This window comes from Staurois parvus, unplaced genomic scaffold, assembly GCF_062004578.1.
Source record: "Staurois parvus isolate SC_StPar_1 unplaced genomic scaffold, SC_StPar_1.0 ptg000253l, whole genome shotgun sequence".
Lineage (NCBI taxonomy): Eukaryota > Metazoa > Chordata > Amphibia > Anura > Ranidae > Staurois > Staurois parvus.
Genome location: NW_028318049.1, coordinates 960,039 through 980,311, shown reverse-complemented (window position 1 = coordinate 980,311; position 20,273 = coordinate 960,039). Strand labels below are relative to the sequence as shown.

At 43.5% G+C, this 20,273-nt stretch overlaps 1 protein-coding gene across 2 annotated transcripts in view; it reads right to left on the bottom strand.

Annotated features, from left to right (window-relative positions):
- Nucleotides 1–20,273, bottom strand: part of UBASH3B (ubiquitin associated and SH3 domain containing B) — a 156,501-nt gene that overhangs the window by 38,351 nt on the left and 97,877 nt on the right. For both annotated transcript variants that reach the window (XM_089680912.1, XM_089680913.1), the window contains exons 2-3: nucleotides 2,612–2,665; nucleotides 1,244–1,430 (exon numbers count right to left, since the gene is read on the bottom strand). In XM_089680912.1, coding sequence (XP_089537038.1) covers nucleotides 1,244–1,430; nucleotides 2,612–2,665 — 241 coding nt within the window. The remainder of the gene's footprint in view (nucleotides 1–1,243; nucleotides 1,431–2,611; nucleotides 2,666–20,273) is intronic.

Sequence of the window (20,273 nt, the reverse complement as noted above, 5' to 3'; positions counted from 1 at the left end):
TCTATACAATTCAAGCAGATCACGGCTGGAGGGAGGGGCCAGCAGGGGACTGTACATCGCTTCCTGAAAACATCAGAGCACCCTGCCTCAGTACTCCTTGCAAGGGTTCTGATCCAAGCAGTGGGCTGGCTCTTGGGAGGAGTTATGCAAATACCAAAATGCCTTGATGGGTACATCTGGAGGAGTGGGTGTTCCTAGGCTGGCTGCATTTGCATGCAGAACACCCTAGGCAACGCCCACAAAATCACTGAGCCTCCGTGATTGGAAGACCTGAAACCTAATGAATGAAGGTTTGGGGCCAGCCACCATCAGGCTGTGGAGGAAAGTGCTAGATGATGTTGGATGTCCTCCATGGCAGGAGATAACGTGGACTCTGTCTGACTTGCTATGGCTCTATGGCTTCTAATGCACATGGTGAGAGGCTCACAGTGTGCAGTGAAATCCGAGTAAGTCATTTCAGTTCAGGAGAGGAGCCGGGACAACTGTGCAAGGCTGATGGGAAGGCTGGATAGACGCCCACTTCATAGAGCACATTGATAATTAGCCGCCCTCGCTGCTCACCTGGTTCTACGGTACCAATTGTGTCCCCATTGGCTGCTCTCCTAAGCTGGAGCTTAGAATGGGACATATTCCATCCATGCTGCACCTAGGGGGTCCCACACGGGGGCTCTGGGGTCCCTGTCTGGGGCACTCACCGCTATCAAAGGCCAAATCTTATACGGCACAGAAGGTCACCTGACCATACAAATGGCAAAAACGGAGGAGAGGCCATTGTACCGGGACCCTGACCCTCCTGGGACCGGAAGCAGCTACCAACACCCTCAGCCTGAACGATCTCATGGAAACCAACCTTCACTTTGTGCTTCAAAGCCAACCAACACCTTATTTATTTCTGCGGAAATACACAGAAAGGTCAAAGCGCTGCATTTTACCCAAATCAGAACTGCAAGGCCACATCAAATGCCACCCACACACAGCAACCAAACGGCCCAATCTACACTTGTTATAGACGGTAAAGAGCTCTACATCACAGGTACAATCTTACATCGTCTGCTCTATAGTAGCTGGTGAGATTGTCAGATCAACCCACTTCCATGGAGATTCATGTCGTTCCATCTATATCCAGCTACATTATCAAGGCGATGGATTTCAGAAAACCTGAACTAATGCAGTAAAGTCACCATAGGAGGTCCTCCAATTCTAAGCAGTGGCTAGGCCGGCCCCAGAAGAGCACGGGACGTACCATGAAGAACTGGCAGAGCGTAATGTGCGGGAAAATGTTGTGTGCTTTGTTCTTGCCACAGAGCTGCTTCGATTGCTGCCAGAAGTCAGACAGCTTCTGCGCCAACGGACCCATGGGTCGCAGGTACAGGACATACTCGCGGGGCAGAGGGTCGTCCAGGAAGGGGTCATCCACATGAGAGAAGAGCCTGGGGGAAAAATGAGATTTCGATCTGCAGCTGTACTACATGTTAGGGATAAAATTAACATAATGTGAGGATGGTTAGTCCTGAAATATTAATAAAAAACACCACACACATATATATATATATACAAATACACACACATCCAACAGAAACACACATATATATATATATATATATATATACATATACAAATACACACACACACAGATATATACACACCCAACACAAACACATATATATATATATATATATATATATATATACAAAAACACACACACACACATATATATACACACCCAACACAAACATATATATATATACAAAAATACACACACACACATATATACACACCCAACACAAACATATATATATATATATATATATATATATATATATATATACAAAAACACACACACACACATATATATACACACCCAACACAAACATATATATATATACAAAAACACACACACACACATATATGCACACCCAACACAAACATGTATATGTATATATATATATATATATATATATATATATATATATATATATATATATACACACATACATACACACACACATACATTTATATTATATCTATATATATATATATATATATACACACACATACATACACGCATACACTTTAACTCAATATATGTATATGAATAAAAAAAAATTAATGAAAAGAAATATATATATATATATATATTTTTATATACATACATACATACACACACACATACATACACAAATATATATATATTATATATACACACACATACATACATACACACACATACATACATATACACACACACTTTAACTCAATATATGTATATGAATAAAAAAAAAATTAATGAAAAGGAATACTTTCAGAATAATCTATAAAAAAAAAAGACAAAAGAAGAAAAAAGTTAAATATTTAAAAAGTGATATTAAATATATATACGGTATATATATATAAATAAACACACACACACCCTTTTTAACTAAATGTACATTCCCACATATAAAAACAGTCATGATTAATATAAATTAAAAAATATATATACTGTATATATATTTATGTATAAAACCATATTTGTTTATAATACAGATTTTAAAAAGTTTTCACAATAATCCTTAAAAGATGTCGGGAAAAAAAATGGTGCTATCATTTTTGCTTATTTTATAGAACTCACCAATCACAAGCTGCCTGAACACTTCTCCCACCGGTTGATGCTAGTGCTTTTTGCCTAAAAACAAAACAAAAAAAAAGCCATATTTTGTAGATTTTCAATAAAAATAATTATAACTTATACATACACAAAACACACTTAAAACATTTCTCTCATTTTCACACACACATATATATATATATATATATATATATATATATGAAAACAAGAGAATTTTTTTTACTGTGTGTGTAGATATATATACACACACACACACACACACACCGGTATATATATAGTTTAACTATTTATTATAATTGTATATAGGCAGTTAGAAGGTGATGGAAACACATTTATTTTATCCAATCCCATTGCTTTATATTAGTATGAATAAACCTTTTTAATGATTTTTCTGGTTAAGTTTCTTATGTGAACTTAATTAAAACATGAATATGACTATAAATAGATAAATAAATAAAAATGGGCATCTGTGAACCTGCCTCACCAAATTTAAAAAACAGGTCAACACATTTAATGATGTTTAATGGACAATGTAGTCATGTCAAAATATTTGGGGGAAAAAAAAAATTATTCACAATGACATAACAATTTTTTGCTTTTGTTTTTTTTTTTACAGGAAAAAAAAAAAAGAACAGAGTGAATAATTTTTTCCCCACTATTATTTGATAATTTTGCCATCAAGCTTTTCTTTTCTTGTTAAGCATTTCAGCTTTTTGCGCTCTCGATACTCGCAGGAATTACTCACAAGTGACATTTTTGACATACAAACATGTGACGGTCTCATTCCGCAGAGATAAGTTGCTTCACACCGCCTGGTGTACATCTAGTTTCCACAGAAACATTTACTTTGTTATCTCGAACGTTAAGACGATTTATTTTTAGGTATCTGAGGATTTAGAGGTTATCATCAGTTAGTGGCTATATCTTGTCACCGTTCTAATTGCATTGCACACAACTGTTGTGTTGTGACTCATTATAGCTGAGAAAGTTCGGCATGCGTGACCACAAAGTTATAACAGCACTTTAGAAGTCCACTCATCAAAAGTACAATTTAAATAACATGAAAAAAACCCAAAAAGCTACGACCAAACAGCTAAAAGTACAGTTCAAGTACAGAATACACAACCGGCCTTTGATGCTATAAAATGTGTAATTCTGTTCAGCTACTCTTGTGATTCACACACTCCTGTCACAACACACAGGCAAAGGGGTTTATTTATTAAAGATGTAAAATCTGGTGCAGCTCTGCATAGACACCAATCCGCTTCCAGGTTTTATGGTCAAAGTGTAATTGAACAAGCTGAAGTTAGAAGCTGATTGGCTGCCAAAGCTGCACCAGATTGTCCAGTTTTAGAAAATCCACCCCACGGGGCGACACTACTTCTCTCTATCGCAGCCAATCAGAGTACTATGCTACCTCCTGCCAAAGAGTGTGAATGATTATCGTGAACAGTTTTGTCCCTTCACTCTCCATACTTTGACCTGCAGTTCCTGAACGACTTCCCCTCCATCTCCCAGTTCCTGAAACATGTTTGTCTGTCGACACCGTCCATAGCAATTGAGCTTGATGGGGTTCAGTGTGCTGACACTCCCATTGTCAGCCTGATTTCTGGGAAGGTATTCAACCTCTTACCACCCCCTAAAAATTATGTGCGGCAACAAAGAGGGTGGGCTTCCACACCCACACACCACACATGTGCATCCGTGGCCGGCTGAGGTTCCTGTGCTGACAGCGCACTCATTGCATGCTCCTAGCACAGTGACTGAGCTAGAAGGAATGCCACGCTCCAAGAAGAGCAACCCGAGTATACAAAAGACTAAGTCTAGGTTCACACCTATGCAGGTTGTGTTTAAGGAATTTCTGCATTGCGTTTTGTGTTGCGTTTTTACTACGTTTTGCTTTTTTCTTTTTTTTTTTTCTTGTTGCTAGGCAGATTTTAAACGTAAAATGCATCAAAAACACAAACGCATAAAAATGCAACAAAAATGCAATACATGCTTTTCTGCAGCGTTCCCATTGAAGTCTATAGAAACAAAAATGCAGCTTTTTTTGTTTGCGTTCAAAAAAGTCCCTGACCCTTTCCAAAAAACACACAAGGTGAAAATCCAGAGATGTGAACCTGTGCCATAGGAAATCATGTTAAATGGACTGTACTGCATTTCTGCAAAACGCGGTAGAAAATGCGGGCGTTCAAATGAACAACAGGCACCCATGTATTTCTATGGACTAGCGGATGTAAACGGATGATCAACCGTTTACATCCGTTAATGTCCGTATCCGTTAACATCCATTTTTTTTTTTAAAGGAAAAAAAAATTTTTTTTTCCGTAAACAAAAACGGAGCGGATGTAAATAGATGAAACAATTGATGAACAAAATCCTCGCAAGACCTCCTACTCTCTAGCTCCCTTGTCTCCTCCTCCCATGCTTGTCTCCAGGACTTCTCCAGAGCTTCCCCCATCCTCAGGAACTCTCTACCCCAATTTATCAGACTATCACCTACTCTGCTCACTTTTAGGCAATCTCTGAAAATCTATCTCTGAAGGGAAGCCTATCCTACCCTCAGCTAATAATGGAATATTCTACTCTTCCAACCAGTCCAACCCCCACAGTTACTACCTTTTGTACCACTAGCCCCTCCCTCTTAGATTGTAAGCTCCAAGGAGCAGGGCCCTCCTAACCCTCTTGTATTGAACTGTATTGAACTCTATTGTCTCCCGTTATATTGTAAAGCGCTGAGCAAACTGTTGGCGCTATATAAATCCTGTATAATAATAATGATGTAAACTGATGTAAAATGCATGTAAACGGATGTAAATGAATAAAAAAAACTGATGTAAACTGATCCGTTTTTTTCTTTGAAAAAAACATGACTGAACTGATGAAAAAAACAGACCGCCCGTGTGAAAGGACCCTAAAAGTGGCTTCAGCCTGGCATCCACAGGGCTTAGTCATTTATGGGGTGAAACGTGTCAGAACGTGGCCTGGGCGGAGTCAGGCTGAAGCACTTTTACTCTTCTCTATACCTGGGCTGTTTTTCTTGGAGTGCGGAGTTCCATCCTCTTCTTTCCCATGTGTGTATATGGAGCCGGGAAGAGTTAAAGTGTTACTAAACCCACAACAGTACAATCAGTCTGTATATGCAGTAAAGCATGCTTGTTATACCCACTGTGGAACCTAAGGGGTTAATCCTCTGCATTGTGTAAAAAAGCGGTGTGATCCTGTCTTCTCTGGTCCTCCCATTCTTCCAGTGCCCCCCTCTTATCTCCTGATAAACATATTGTGTGGAGTCACTCTGCACATGCTCAGTTTGGTGTGTATTGCTAGAAAGGTTGTTGTTTTTTTCTTGGGAGAGTGCATGTGATCAGCACAGGGCCAATCAGCACTGTCCAGACAGAGGTAAAAGATCCTGCATCTTCCTAGAGGAGATGAAAACTCCTTCTACAACCTTCAACCAGTGCTCTGCTGGACACTGATAGAAGTCACAAGACTGCTATGTACTGCTGATGAAAAAATGTATTTAGTAGTTTATATTTACTAAAATAATTGCACTTTCATGTTCTGTGTACTGTGGGGAACCAGATATAGGGAATGCAGGGTCCGGGGAGACCAGATATAGTGAATGCAGGGTCCGGGGAGACCAGATATAGTGAATGCAGGGTCCGGGGAGACCAGATATAGTGAATGCAGGGTCCGGGGAGACCAGATATAGTGAATGCAGGGTCCGGGGAGACCAGATATAGTGAATGCAGGGTCCTGGGAGACCAGATATAGTGAATGCAGGGTCTGGGGAGACCAGATATAGTGAATGCAGGGTCCTGAGAGACCAGATATAGTGAATGCAGGGTCCGGGAGACCAGATATAGTGAATGCAGGGTCCGGGGAGACCAGATATAGTGAATGCAGGGTCCGGGGAGACCAGATATAGTGAATGCAGGGTCCTGGGAGACCAGATATAGTGAATGCAGGGTCCGGGGAGACCAGATAAAGTGAATGCAGGGTCCTGGGAGACCGGATATAGTGAATGCAGGTTCCAGGGAGACCAGATATAGTGAATGCAGGGTCCGGGGAGACCACATATAGTGAATGCAGAGTCCGGGGAGACCGGATATAGGGAATGCAGGGTCCGGGGAGACCAGATATAGTGAATGCAGGATCTGGGGAGACCACATATAGTGAATGCAGGGTCCTGGGAGACCAGATATAGTGAATGCAGGGTCCGGGGAGACCACATATAGTGAATGCAGCGTCCTAAAAAGGGTCAGTGGGACAAAAGTGAGAAAAGCTCCACCTCCCTAGATTTTGGAAGAATACAAGGCCCTTCTTCTATCTGTTCAGGAAACAAACTAACCATCACACACAATGCACTGTTTTGCAAACCAGCAACCATTATGCAGCCCTGCCCATGAGCAGCGTTGATTGCACACGTGCGGATGTGATTTGTAACCTTCAGCGCATTTCTCCATTCTTACAAGACCGACCGAGGCTGGATGTGAGCTCAGTGGGGTCTTTCATCCTGGCGGAGCCGTGTGTAGGTGAATGTGTGCGCTCGGCGGCTCCGTCACATCTCAGGGAAATAATTCAGGGGGAAAAGTAGGTCAGGCAGAACGGCTCGGCAAATTAGTTTGTGAAAAAAGAAAATATTGAGACAGGAGCACAGCCGTCCTGCCGCCTGCCACAACCTCTCTGCGTCTCCGTCCCTCGCCCTGGTTTTGTCTTCCGTGCGGCGGAATGTTTATTAAACAGGCCAACACCTGCCAGCCGCCAGTAATGAGCGAAATGAGCCAGAAACTGGAACCTGCCTTCTTCTAAATCGCCCGGAGAAATGGCGAGACGCTTCTACAAATCCAATCAGCGCTGTGCTAAGCGGGAAGAAAAAACAAATCTAATATTCTCCTTGTCCGCCGATTCCCCATCTGTTCCGACTTTTCGGCAGGTTCCTTTTGTCAGCAGCGATGGCCGTAATGATTCAAAAAGAAAGCCATTTAGCGGGTTAGAATTTTTTTTTTTAATTTTCTGAAAATACGCCAGCGGCCCTGTCATAGGTGATACATACGCTGCCAAGCATGCTTGCAGTCAAAAGAGCAAATTCTCCAGATCCAATCAGTGAATCAGAGCTGGGGTCATTCACACACAGCTTGGGATAGTGCGCCCATAAAAACGCATAGCCGTACATGACGGTACACCAATGGCGACAGACACTACTGCCTTTGCTGAACATCAATGGGGCAGCACAGTGGCTAAATGGTTAGCACTTCTGCCTGGCAGTACTAGGGTTGTGGGTTCGGATCCCAACCACGGCGCCACCTGCCTGGAGTTTGCATGTTCTCCCTGTGCCTCCATGGGTTTCCTCCGGGTACCCCAGTTTCCTCCCACACTCCAAAGACATGCTGGTAGGTGAATTGACTCCTGTCTAAATTGTCCTGTGTATGTATGAATGTGAGTTAAGGACCTTAGATTGTACACCCCTTGAGGGTTAGGGACTGATGTGAATGTACAATATATATGTAAAGTACTGCATACATTGACGACACTATATAAGTACCTGAAATAAAAAATTAAAAATTAATGACCTTCCCACTGGCCATAATGACTGAAGGTGCAAAATTGCCAGGCATACCATGAAGTGTACCTGAAGCCAAAATGGTTTGAATGAAGTAGAGAAAGATAGGCAGTCCTCTTACATTTTTGTTATTTAAAGCTGAATTTGAATGTTTTCCCCTCCCTGGTTCCTCCGTACCCCCAAATCAATTTTAAAATCATTTTTTTCTTTTTAAGACTCATTGACCTCATCACTGGGACTCTGTGCTTCTTTATGCAATGCAGGCAGATCATGACTGGTGGGAGGGGCCAGGGTGTTGAACATAGCTTCCTGAAAACATTTCAGCACCCTCTCAAGAGCCCTCAGCTCTGATGAAAGCAGTAGGTTCTTGGGAGAAATGATGTATCAAAGTGTCTTGATGTCCTGGGCAGACTGCAGTTACATGTAAATTACCCATAGGTAGCGCTCACGTGTGATGTTGGGCCTCCATGATCAAAGGAACCGAATCCAAAAAAATAGAAGAAAAAATCTTTGCCCTTAGTAAACTATTTAAAACAGTATTAAATCCAAAAGCAAAAATGGAATATTTGTAGCTTAGCAATCATTAGATGTGGTCGCTGCATTAGTTTTTTGTTTTTAGGCTCCTGTTATCACCTGCTAATCTGGCCAGTAACACACCTCCTGTATTAGGCTCCGATCACACCTATGCAGTTTGCTTTTTGTCCGTTTTGCAGTGCATTTTGCATTTTTCGACACGAGTTTTTGATGTGTTTTTAACGCGTCTTGCACTTTGTTCAGCTCTTTTTTTTTGTAAAGTTGCATTTTTAGTCTGCCCAGAAAAAAAAAATTCCAAACGCAAAACACGGCAAAAAACGCACTACCATGAATTTCAGCAGATTCTTCATTGAACTCTATTGTAGCAAAAATGCTGCTTTATGCTTTTTAAAAAAGTCCCTGACCCTTTCCAAAAACGCAGTAGATCAAAAAAGCATAGATGTGAACATGTTCCATAGGACACCATGTTAAATGGACTGTAGTGCATTTCTGCACACATTGGTGTGAACAGTGCCTTAATGAGACACAACTCTGGAAGAAAGTGCACAGGAGGCACAGCACACAGCAGCATTAACAGTCGGGGGGGGGGGGAGTGTTAAATGTATTAGCAGATTTTAACACAGTAACAAACTGAAGCCAAGATCCAGCTCACATTTTGTCCCCAGAAAAAAAAAACTGTTTGCTGTAACTAACTATAAGCTAACTATATATGGTGCGGTATAACGCATGTGATTCGCACAGGAACTGCACCGCATTCCTGTGCAAATCACATGCGATTTGTGTGCGGTGCAATTGGAGTCATACATTTTGTATGGTTCTAAACGCACCCACACCAAAAACGTGCAGGACCCTTTTTTTGGTACGCATTAGAATCAGATCGCATGGGTATTGACATCTATGTGTACCTAGTACCTGGTCTGGTGGAATGTGTACCTAGTACCTGGTCTGGCACTTTCGGGTAGGGGGCAATGCCGGCTGTACTGTGATTACACACAGCACAAACTGATCAGCGGGTGCCAGCCAATGGATGACCACCGGCACCCTGGTGAGCAGAAAGACAGATCAGATTTCTAAAATTTGTAAAAAGAGAAAAAACCTCAGTGCCCAGGATTCTCTTATTCCACACACTATTCCCCGTGAGATGCTGCTGTACACAGGTGCAAAACCCAAAAAACGTATATCAACTTATACCAGCGCAAAACCCACAAAACAGTAAAATGCATCACCCAACCCATAAATAATAGTTACTAAATATCACAAACTTAAAATACACTGTGACACAAAAATATAAATAAAAATATTAATAAATTAAAAAATATATATATAATTTAAAAAAATAATAAGTCCAGTGACAAAATCCAAAAAAACAGTCCCGTGAAAAAATTATTTATGTTAAATTTTCATTGGATTCTTCTGTGCCAGTGATACCTCCACCATCCACCAGTGCAAAACCAACATTAACCGCACTCACCAGATAATGGGGAGTCAAACGCCTTTCAGGAATATTAAGGGCTCCTGGACCCCCTTTACTTTGTATATGACCTCCAAATATTGCCTCCTCTAGGATATGGACACCTCCTCTGGTTACTCCTCTCACCGAATCCCCCAGAGAAAATCAGGAAGAAGAAAAGACCATAGTGTGATACCGTAATGATTTCCAATCTTAAAAGAATTTTTCCAGACCACTCACATTTTAGCAGATATTAACCCGCATTTTATTGAAGCAAAACGATCTTTCTTTCATAAAAACGATCTTTCTTTCATATAAAGCGATTTCAGTATAGAGACCCCACAGCCAGGTATACAGCAGGATAACAGACCTCAGATGCAGACTCATCCACTATGCAAAGATGGCCCCTTGGAACGCACCGCTGTATACCTGGCTGTGGGGTCTCTATACAGAATCGCTTTATATGAAAGAAAGATCGTTTTTATGAAAGAAAGATCATTTTGCTTCAATAAAATGCGGGTTTGTGATATTTAGTAACTATTATTTATGGGTTGGGTGATGCATTTTATTGTTTTGTGGGTTTTGCGCTGGTATAAGTTGATATAAGATCAGATTTCTGCCTGTCAACGGGGATGTGCTGGATCTTGTTTCCCTGCAAAGCAGGGGATGATTCCAGCACATCCCTCAGTGAAAGCCCCACAAAAAAAAAACACTGGTTAGGCACACATTTAACCCTTTGATCACCCTAGATGTTTAACCTCTTTCCAGCCAGTGTCATTGGTACAGTGACAGTGTATATTTTTAGCACTGATCACTGTTATACTGTGATTGGTTCCCATAAAAGTGTTAGTGTCAGATTTTGGGAATATGTAGCAGATTGCACTTTGGCCACAATTTATGAAGACATTTGATTTTTAACTTTTTTGTGGGAAAAAATATATAAATTCCATCTGTGTACAGTGTTGCATGACCGCACAATAACACAGTGCCAAAAAGCAAAAAAATGGCATGGTCATAAAGGGGGGTAAATCTTACGGAGGGCAAGTGGTTAATAAATGTTTGCTTTTGGGTTTAATACCACTTTAAAGAACTTTCCAATTTTCTGACTGAGGGCCGGTTCACACCATAGAAACACAGTCCAGATACATTCCGGATGAGTTTCCGCATGCATGTTTTTGACACGTTTTTAGCGTTTTTGACGTTTCAGTTCATTTTTTTCCCCTTTTTCTTCAATTTAAATAGGGACATGTGCGTTCCAGTAAGTCCCTGAGACTTCACGTACACGTAATAGATCATAAACCTCCATTATAATATAAAGGGATTCCCACTTGTTAGGAAGAATATGCATCTCCCTTCATCAGGACGTATTGTTTGTCCAGATTTTGCTGCTCAAAGTACTGTATTAAGATTCTTAGGGATCAATTGTTGGATAAGGCAATTTGGACAGAAATTTAGCAATAATCCACAAATGTTGAGTTGTCACCAGAACAGGAACAGTGGTGAAATTGTCCAAGAAGGGCCTTCCCTCACTTTGTAGAGATTTTCTCTCGCTGTCTGTTGGGTCTATAGGACGAGAAGTGAAGGGAAATCTCCCTATTAAGATAATGGTGGAAAAAGAAAAGAGAGAGGGGGAAGAGAGAGGGGGGAGAGGGGAGAGAGGGAGAGAGAGGGGGGGGAGAGAGGGGGAGAGAGAGGGGGAGAGAGAGGGGGGAGGGGGGGAGAGGGGGAGAGAGAGGGGGGAGGGGAGGGGGAGAGGGGCGAGAGGGGGGAGAGAGGAGAGAGAGAGGGGAGGGAGGAGAGAGAGGGGGGAGGGGGGAGAGAGAGAGGTGGGGGGAGGGGGGAGAGAGCGAGAGGAGAGAGAGCGAGGTGAGAGAGAGCGAGAGGAGAGAGAGCGAGAGAGAAGAGCGAGTGAGAGGGGGGGAGAAGAGAGAGAGAGAGAAAAGAGAGAGAAAAGAAAGAAAGAGAAAGAAAGAAAACCACTCTAGGTTCTACCTATTCTCTACTCTCTCAAAAACTAAAATAAAGTGTTTTTGATTAAGACCCTTAAACCCAGGACCCTGCATTCACTATATCTGGTCTCCCCGGACCCTGCATTCACTATATCTGGTCTCCCCGGACCCTGCATTCACTATATCTGGTCTCCCAGGACCCTGCATTCACTATATCTGGTCTCCCAGGACCCTGCATTCACTATATCTGGTCTCCCAGGACCCTGCATTCACTATATCTGGTCTCCCAGGACCCTGCATTCACTATATCTGGTCTCCCCGGACCCTGCATTCACTATATCTGGTCTCCCAGGACCCTGCATTCACTATATCTGGTCTCCCAGGACCCTGCATTCACTATATCTGGTCTCCCAGGACCCTGCATTCACTATATCTGGTCTCCCAGGACCCTGCATTCACTATATCTGGTCTCCCACAGTACACAGGAATTGAAATTATTTTAGTAACTATAAACTGTTAAATACCTTTTCTCATCAGCAGTTAGAGCAGTCTTGTGACTTCAGCAGAGCACTGGTTAAAGCTTGTAGGAGGAGTTTTAATTTTGCTCTAGGAGGATGCAGAACCCCTGACCTCTGTCTGGACAACGCTGATTGGCCCTGTGCTCATCACATGCACTCTCCCAAGAAAAAAAAACTCTCTAGCAATACACACTAAACTGAGCATGTGCAGAAGGTTTACAGGTTCAGTCTGTCTTATCAGTGTGGACATTTGAACAAGAGGAGGGGCAGAGAAGAAAGGATCAAACATCCTTTTTACACAATGCAGAGGATTAACCCCTTAGGTTCCACAGTGAGTATAACAAGCATGCTTTACTGCATATACCGACTGATTTTACTGTTGTGGGTTTAGTAACACTTTAAGACCCCTATTAGAGAGATATACACCAAGTTTTCACCACACTTTATTTCTCTAATCTGGTATTGATTCTACAACCGGAATGGGATTCAGGACTTCATCAAGGTGCAAAAAAAAAAAAAGGCTTGCATGTGTCATAGAGATCTTCTAGCAGGCTGGACCCTTCCAGAGAATCATTGCACAGACAGGTGCTTCTATAATTCCACAATTTACGCAGCGCTTTACATATGTATTATATATATTCACATCAGTCCCTGCCCTCAAGGAGCTTTCAGTCTAAGGTCCCTATATCACATTCATACATACTACAGCTAATCTAGCCATCAGCATTTTGGTCCAATCTGCAGCACATCATCTCTGAGCAGACAGCGAGCCCACCCATCATACGTCTAGATCAGGCATGTCCAAAGTCCGGCCCGCGGGCCATTTACGGCCCGAGGGTCGGTTTAATACGGCCCTCCATGTCAGTGTGTCAGTGTGTCTTATGGAGCGAATATGGAGCGCCCGGTCCGGTATTTCCACCGCGGCCGTGTCAGAATACCGGGCCGGCCGCTCAGCTCTGCAGCTTGACCTTACCTGTTCCTCTATCCAGCGGCGCGCTGTCTTCCCGGCTTCTGTAGTGTGGGCATGACAGCCGGGTGCCAAGTGCGCATGCGCAAGAAGCGGTGCTTTTTGTGAATGGTAAGGTGGTACCTGGGACACATGACAGATCCCAGAAGCCGCCGGACCAATCACAAAGCGCAAGTGCTTCTCGCTCATGCGCACTGGGCACCCGGCTGTCATGCCGAGCGCCATTACAGAAGCCGGGAAGACAGCGCGCCGCTGGATCGAGGAACAGGTAAGATCAAAGAACAACTGCGGAAGTAAGAGCGGGTACCTGTCAAATTCAGATACCCGCTCCCCACCTCCCCAAAGGTCAGCAGTCATCTCCTGTACTGTCCGCAGTCTCTGGTCATCCCTGTACTGTCCGCAGTCTCTGGTCATCCCTGTGCTGTCCGCAGTCTCTGGTCATCCCTGTGCTGTCCGCAGTCTCTGGTCACCCCTGTGCTGTCCGCAGTCTTTGGTCATCTCCTGTGCTGTCCGCAGTCTCTGGTCATCCCTGTGCTGTCCGCAGTCTCTGGTCATCCCTGTGCTGTCCGCAGTCTCTGGTCATCCCTGTGCTGTCCGCAGTCTCTGGTCATCCCTGTGCTGTCCGCAGTCTCTGGTCATCCCTGTGCTATCCGCAGTCTCTGGTCATCTCCTGTGCTGTCCGCAGTCTCTGGTCATCTCCTGTGCTGTCCGCAGTCTCTGGTCATCCCTGTGCTGTCCGCAGTCTCTGGTCATCCCTCTGCTGTCCGCAGTCTCTGGTCATCCCTGTGCTGTCCGCAGTCTCTGGTCATCTCCTGTACTGTGTCTGCAGTCCATTAGTTCAGAATTTTTTTTTTCCTGTTTTCTGCCTCTAAAACCTAGGTGCGTCTTATGGTCAGGTGCGTCTTATACGGCGAAAAATACGGTAACTTGGCATAAAATAATTTATTTGCATTTAATTGTAATGGTTCAAAGAATGTTTGGAAAAATGTTCGGCCCTCCACCATGTTCACTTCATCCAATCTGGCCCTCTTTGAAAAAAGTTTGGACACCCCTGCTCTAGATGCTCAGATGTAGTTACTCCCACTCACAGGGCGTCACTTCACAAGAACAGGAAGGAAAAATATATCAATTTTTTGCACATGTACCCGGCAGACAGAGAACACAGACTGAACACTCACAGAAAGTACTGGCGCTCATTCGAAGTGACGATGGTGTCATTTCATTGGCTATTTAAGTATGTACTGTATAGTGCTGAAAGCTGAAGTAGTCTGCTTATTCCTCCCCCATCAACATGAAAATGATGACTTTATATAAAGCCTTTCTATTATCATAACATACCTTATTTTAGAACCAGCAATGGTTTCTGTGCTTCTCTATGCAATGCAGACAGATCATGGCTGGTGGGAGGGGCTGGCAGGGTGCTGTACGTAGTTTTTACTGAAAGCATCACAGCACCCTGCCTCAGTACTCCTCCAGTCGAAGCAGTGGGCTGGCTTTTGGGAGGAGTTATGTAAATATTAAAATACCTTAAAGTGCTTGTAAACCTCAATTATGAGCCATGAACAAAGCATATCCCTCTATAGTGTGTACTTGTCTCAATCTAGAGCACTAAGTGTCAATTCTGTCCGCTGCCTTGTACCTCTGCTATAAGCATGAGTCGCTTTTGATGAGTTTTCCTGACACCAAGAGAAAAATGGTGACAGGGGAGGGCACAGCCTATGATTGACAGCCTCAGCTCTGTTCCTGTGTGCTGTGTGAAGGGGGTGTGACTCTTTAATCCAATCGGCTCTCAGAGCTCTCCTCACTGATGTAACTTCAGCTCCCTGCCCCATTTGATTGACAGCCTTGGCTCTGTCCCTTTCCTCCAATCAGTTTTCAGAGCTCTCCTCCTGATGTAACTACAGCTTCCCACCCTCTGCTTTTTAGAGCTGAGAGATCCTGTGTAAATTCTGCACTTTGAATGGATGTAGGGGGCATATGACTGTAGATAAACTGCTACAACTCATGTAGGAGGATTTGTTTAATCTCTTTGCATCACCTGAGCCCAGCCACTTCACTGGGTATATGTAAAGGTTTACAACCACTTTAACAGGTGTAGATAAACAGGTACAAAATATATAGGAGGATTTGATACATCTCTGTGTATCACCTGAGCCCAGTCACTTCACTGGGTATATGTAATGGTTTACAACCACTTTAATGGGTGTAGATAAACAGGTACAACCTATGTAGGAGGATTTGTTTAATTACTGTGTATCACCTGAGCCCAGCCACTTAACTGGGTATATGTAAAGGTTTACAACTACTTTAATGGGTGTAGATAAACAGGTACAACCTATGTAGGAGGATTTGTTTAATTACTGTGTATCACCTGAGCCCAGCCACTTCACTGGGTATATGTAAAGGTTTACAACCACTTTAATGGGTGTATATAGACAGGTACAACTTATGTAGGAGGATTTGTTACATCTCTGTGTATCACCTGAGCCCAGTCACTTCACTGGGTATATGTAAAGGTTTACAACCACTTTAATGGGCATAGATAAACAGGTACAACATATGTAGGAGTACCTGTTTAATCTCCGTGCATCACCTGAGCCCAGTCATTTCACTGGGAATATTTAAAGGTTTACAACCACTTTAATGGGTGTAGATAGACAGGTACAACTTATGTAGGAGGATTTGTTTCATCTCTGTGTATCACCTGAGCCCAGCCACTTAACTGGGTATATGTAAAGGTTTACAACCACTTTAATGAGGGTAGATAAAAAGGTACAACATATGTAGGAGGATTTGTTTAATCTCCGTGCATCACCTGAGCCCAGCCACTTAACTGGGTATATGTAAAAGTTTACAACCACTTTAATGGGTGTAGATAAACAGAGATGAAACAAATCCTCCTACATATGTTGTACCAGTTTATCACCAGAGCCCAGCCACTTCACTGGGTATATATAAGGGTTTACAGCCACTTTAATGGGTGGGTGTCAGTCTGGAGAAGTAGTAATTTCTAGGCAGGATGTATTTGCATGCAGACCCCCCACAGGCAATGCCCACCTGGGATGCAGAGTCTCCATGATTGAAGAAAACTGAACAAGGACGAGCCAGGGACAGTCAGGCTGGAAAGGAAAGAGCTAGATGGTGCTGGATGTCCTCCAGCTGGGCTCTGTGCGACTTGCTGCAGCTTCTAATGCACATTATGAGAAGCTCACAGTGTGCAGTGAAATCAGAGTAAGCAATGTCAGTCCAGGAGAGGAGCCGGTACCACTGTACAGGGAAGGCTGGAGGTCAACTAATGTTTACAAATGTTGAAGAGGAATGAATCTGGAAGGAGAATAGGAATTCACTACAAATAAATAAATATATGATGGATGGCGATGACGGAGATGAGGGCAGAGATAGAGGCTCCTCTGTATGCTGACCATCACTCGGGTCACATGAGTTGAATGGGCCTTTGATTGCAGTTGTGGGGAGGACATGTGACTGACCGGTGATGGGGTGTGACATTGGTGGCGGCGTTTACGCCTCCCGCATTATACAATCTGTGCGCTAGGATTCCTTTTCTTACAGAAATAAGACATTTCATTCTGCTGGCACATCAGCTGCTCAGACAGTCTGGCTGGTATTCAATGATTGTACAGGACAAGACACAATGCGTCTCCGGAGCCAAACACTCCGCGCTATAAAAGGCACATCGCTAAACACTTCCAGAGATATTTGGTGGGGGGGTCATAAATCAGGAGTTCCTGCATTACAGCACTAAAAATACAGGAATGAAAAAATCCAATTTTGATCGTTTTAATTGTCTACAACAATATGTATTACACTTCCCCTGCTAAAGGATAAGTCAGAGGCGTCCCCAGGGTTGGTGTCACCCGGTGCTGTAACACTTGGTGTCACCCCTCCGACGATCCCTGCAGGATGGATCGGATCTGTGGATTGAGCATAATGGATCAGAGTTCGATCCATTATGCTCCCCAATCCGCAGATCCGATCCATCCTGCGGGGATTGTCGGCTTGCAACCTATACGGGGTTAACTGATATCTCCACGAAAAGGTAAGTTTTAAAGCAAGCCGACGATCCCCACAGGATGGATCAGATCTGCAGATTGAGCATAATGGATCGGAGTCTGATCCATTATGCTCACCACAAAAGCACAAAAGGCACAAAAACACAAAATGCACAAAATCAGGGAAGAAGGAGGCACATAGCAAGGAAAAAGAAGGCACAAAGCAGGGAAGAAGAAGACACATAGCAAGGAAGAAGAAGGCACATAGCAAGGAAAAAGAAGGCACAAAGCAGGGAAGAAGAAGGCACAAAGCAGGGAAGAAGAAGACACATAGCAAAGAAGAAGAAGGCATATAGCAAGGAAAAAGAAGGCACAAAGCAGGGAAGAAGAAGGCACAAAGCAGGGAAGAAGGAGGCACAAAGCAGGGAAGAAGGAGGCACATAGCAAGGAAAAAGAAGGCACAAAGCAGGGAAGAAGGCACAAAGCAGGGAAGAAGAAAGCATAAAAGCAGGGAACAGAAAAAGATCTGACGCTCAGCGCATAGGTACTCCCCAATACAGTAGAAGGAACAGGGGAGAGGAAAAAGGAATGGGGGGGAATTTGGGGAATTAAGATAAGGTTGGTGGTATAGTTCAACATGAACTAGCAAAAAACCATGATAAGTGGTATAGGCACACAAATGGTAAAATCAATAAAGTCCATAAAGAGTCTTTGTATAATGGCATCTTTGGTGGTGAATGGCTGCCATCCTATAGAGCAAGGCCAACTCTGTATGCAGAAATAAAGAGAGAAAAAAGGAGGCGTCAAAAACTAAGTGCAGATTATTGTTGTCACATTTAATGGATAGGTATAAAAACACTCAGAGATGAGCTTTATTTTATCTTTGTTCTTGTGAGTGTTTTTATACCTATCCATTAAATATAACAACAATAATCTGCACAAAATTTTTGGCGCCTCGTTTTTTTCTCTCTTTATTGCTGCATACAAAAGCAGGGAAGAAGGCGGCACAAAGCAGGGAAGAAGAAGGCACAAAAGCAGGGAAGAAGAAGGCACAAAAGCAGGGAAGAGGAAGGCACAAAAGCAGGGAAGAGGAAGGCACAAAAGCAGGGAAGAGGAAGGCACAAAAGCAGGGAAGAAGAAGGCACAAAGCAGGGAAGAAGAAGGCACAAAGCAGGGAAGAAGAAGACACAACAGCAGGGAAGAAGTCATAAAGCAGGAAAGAAGAAGGCATAAAGCAGGGAAGAAGAAAGCACAAAGCAGGGAGGAAGAAAGCACAAGGCAGGGAAGAAGGCACAAAGCAGGGTAGAAGAAAGCACAAAGCAGGGAAGAAGAAGGCACAAAGCAGGGAAGAAGAAGGCACAAAGCAGGGAAGAAGAAGGCACAAAGCAGGGAAGAAGAAGGCACAAAAGAAGGGAAGAAGAAGGCACAAAGCAGGGAAGAAGAAGGCACAAAAGCAGGGAAGAAGAAGGCACAAAGCAGGGAAGAAGGCACAAAAGCAGGAAAGAAGAAAGCACAAAGCAGGGAAGAAAAAAGCACAAAGCAGGGAAGAAGAAAGCACAAAGCAGGGAAGAAGAAGGCATAAAGCAGGGAAGAAGAAGGCACAAAGCAGGGAAGAAGAAGGCACAAAAGAAGGGAAGAAGAAGGTACAAAGCAGGGAAGAAGAAGGCACAAAAGCAGGGAAGAAGAAGGCACACAGCAGGGAAGAAGGCACAAAAGCAGGAAAGAAGAAAGCACAAAGCAGGGAAGAAAAAGGCATAAAGCAGGGAGGAACAAAGTGCAAAGCAGGGAAGAAGAAGGCACAAAAGCTGGGAAGAAGAAGGCATGAAGAAAATATCTTTTCCAGTGCCATGCTGGAAAACATAACTTTGGCTTTTTTCCCACTTTAAGCCAAACACTAACTGTTCCTACGAATGTTCCCTCTATCCTTCTCCTACATATACTGCTGAACCTGCATAAAGGATATCTCTGTGCCTACCTCCACTCTATTCCAGTCACATGATCCTGCCTCTCTGGCTCCCCTGTGTCAGTGAGCAGCTGTTGCAGGGGACAAGAGGAAGCACTGACAATGGCTGGGCTATGGAAACCTATGGGTGAAGCCATGGCTCCCAGATTCACAGTCGTCGTTGAGTGTTCCCTTACACAGGGAGCCGGAGCTGCATGATCATGTGACCAGGGCAGATTAAATAGGTATGTATACAGATCATTTATATACGGGGTAGGCAGGATAATAGGAGGAAGTGAGAGGAAACCTTTTAATAAGAGTTAGTGTTTTTCTTCCACTTTGAAGTATTTCTAAATCCAATTTTTTTTTTCATTTTGGATAAAAGCAGAGCTCCACCCAAAAGGGGAAGCTCCATTTTAAGGCTTTGTCCCCCGCTCCCTGTTAAGGATTGGCACCATTGGGGAGCGGGTACGCAAATTTAACAGGTACCCACTCCCACTTCTAAGGCAATCGCCTAGGTGATTGAAAGTGGAACTTGTCCCCCCCTCTCTCCCCGTAGTCTTCTGGGACATGTGACAGGTCCCAGAGGACTACAGGGCCATTCAGAAAGCACAGCGCTACTCAAGCATGCACAGTGGGCTCCCGGCTGTGAAGCCGCAACCTGTCACAGCCGGGCGCCCACACTAAAGATGCCGGCGCCAGGGAGAGAAGACAGCCGGTGAAACCAGTCGT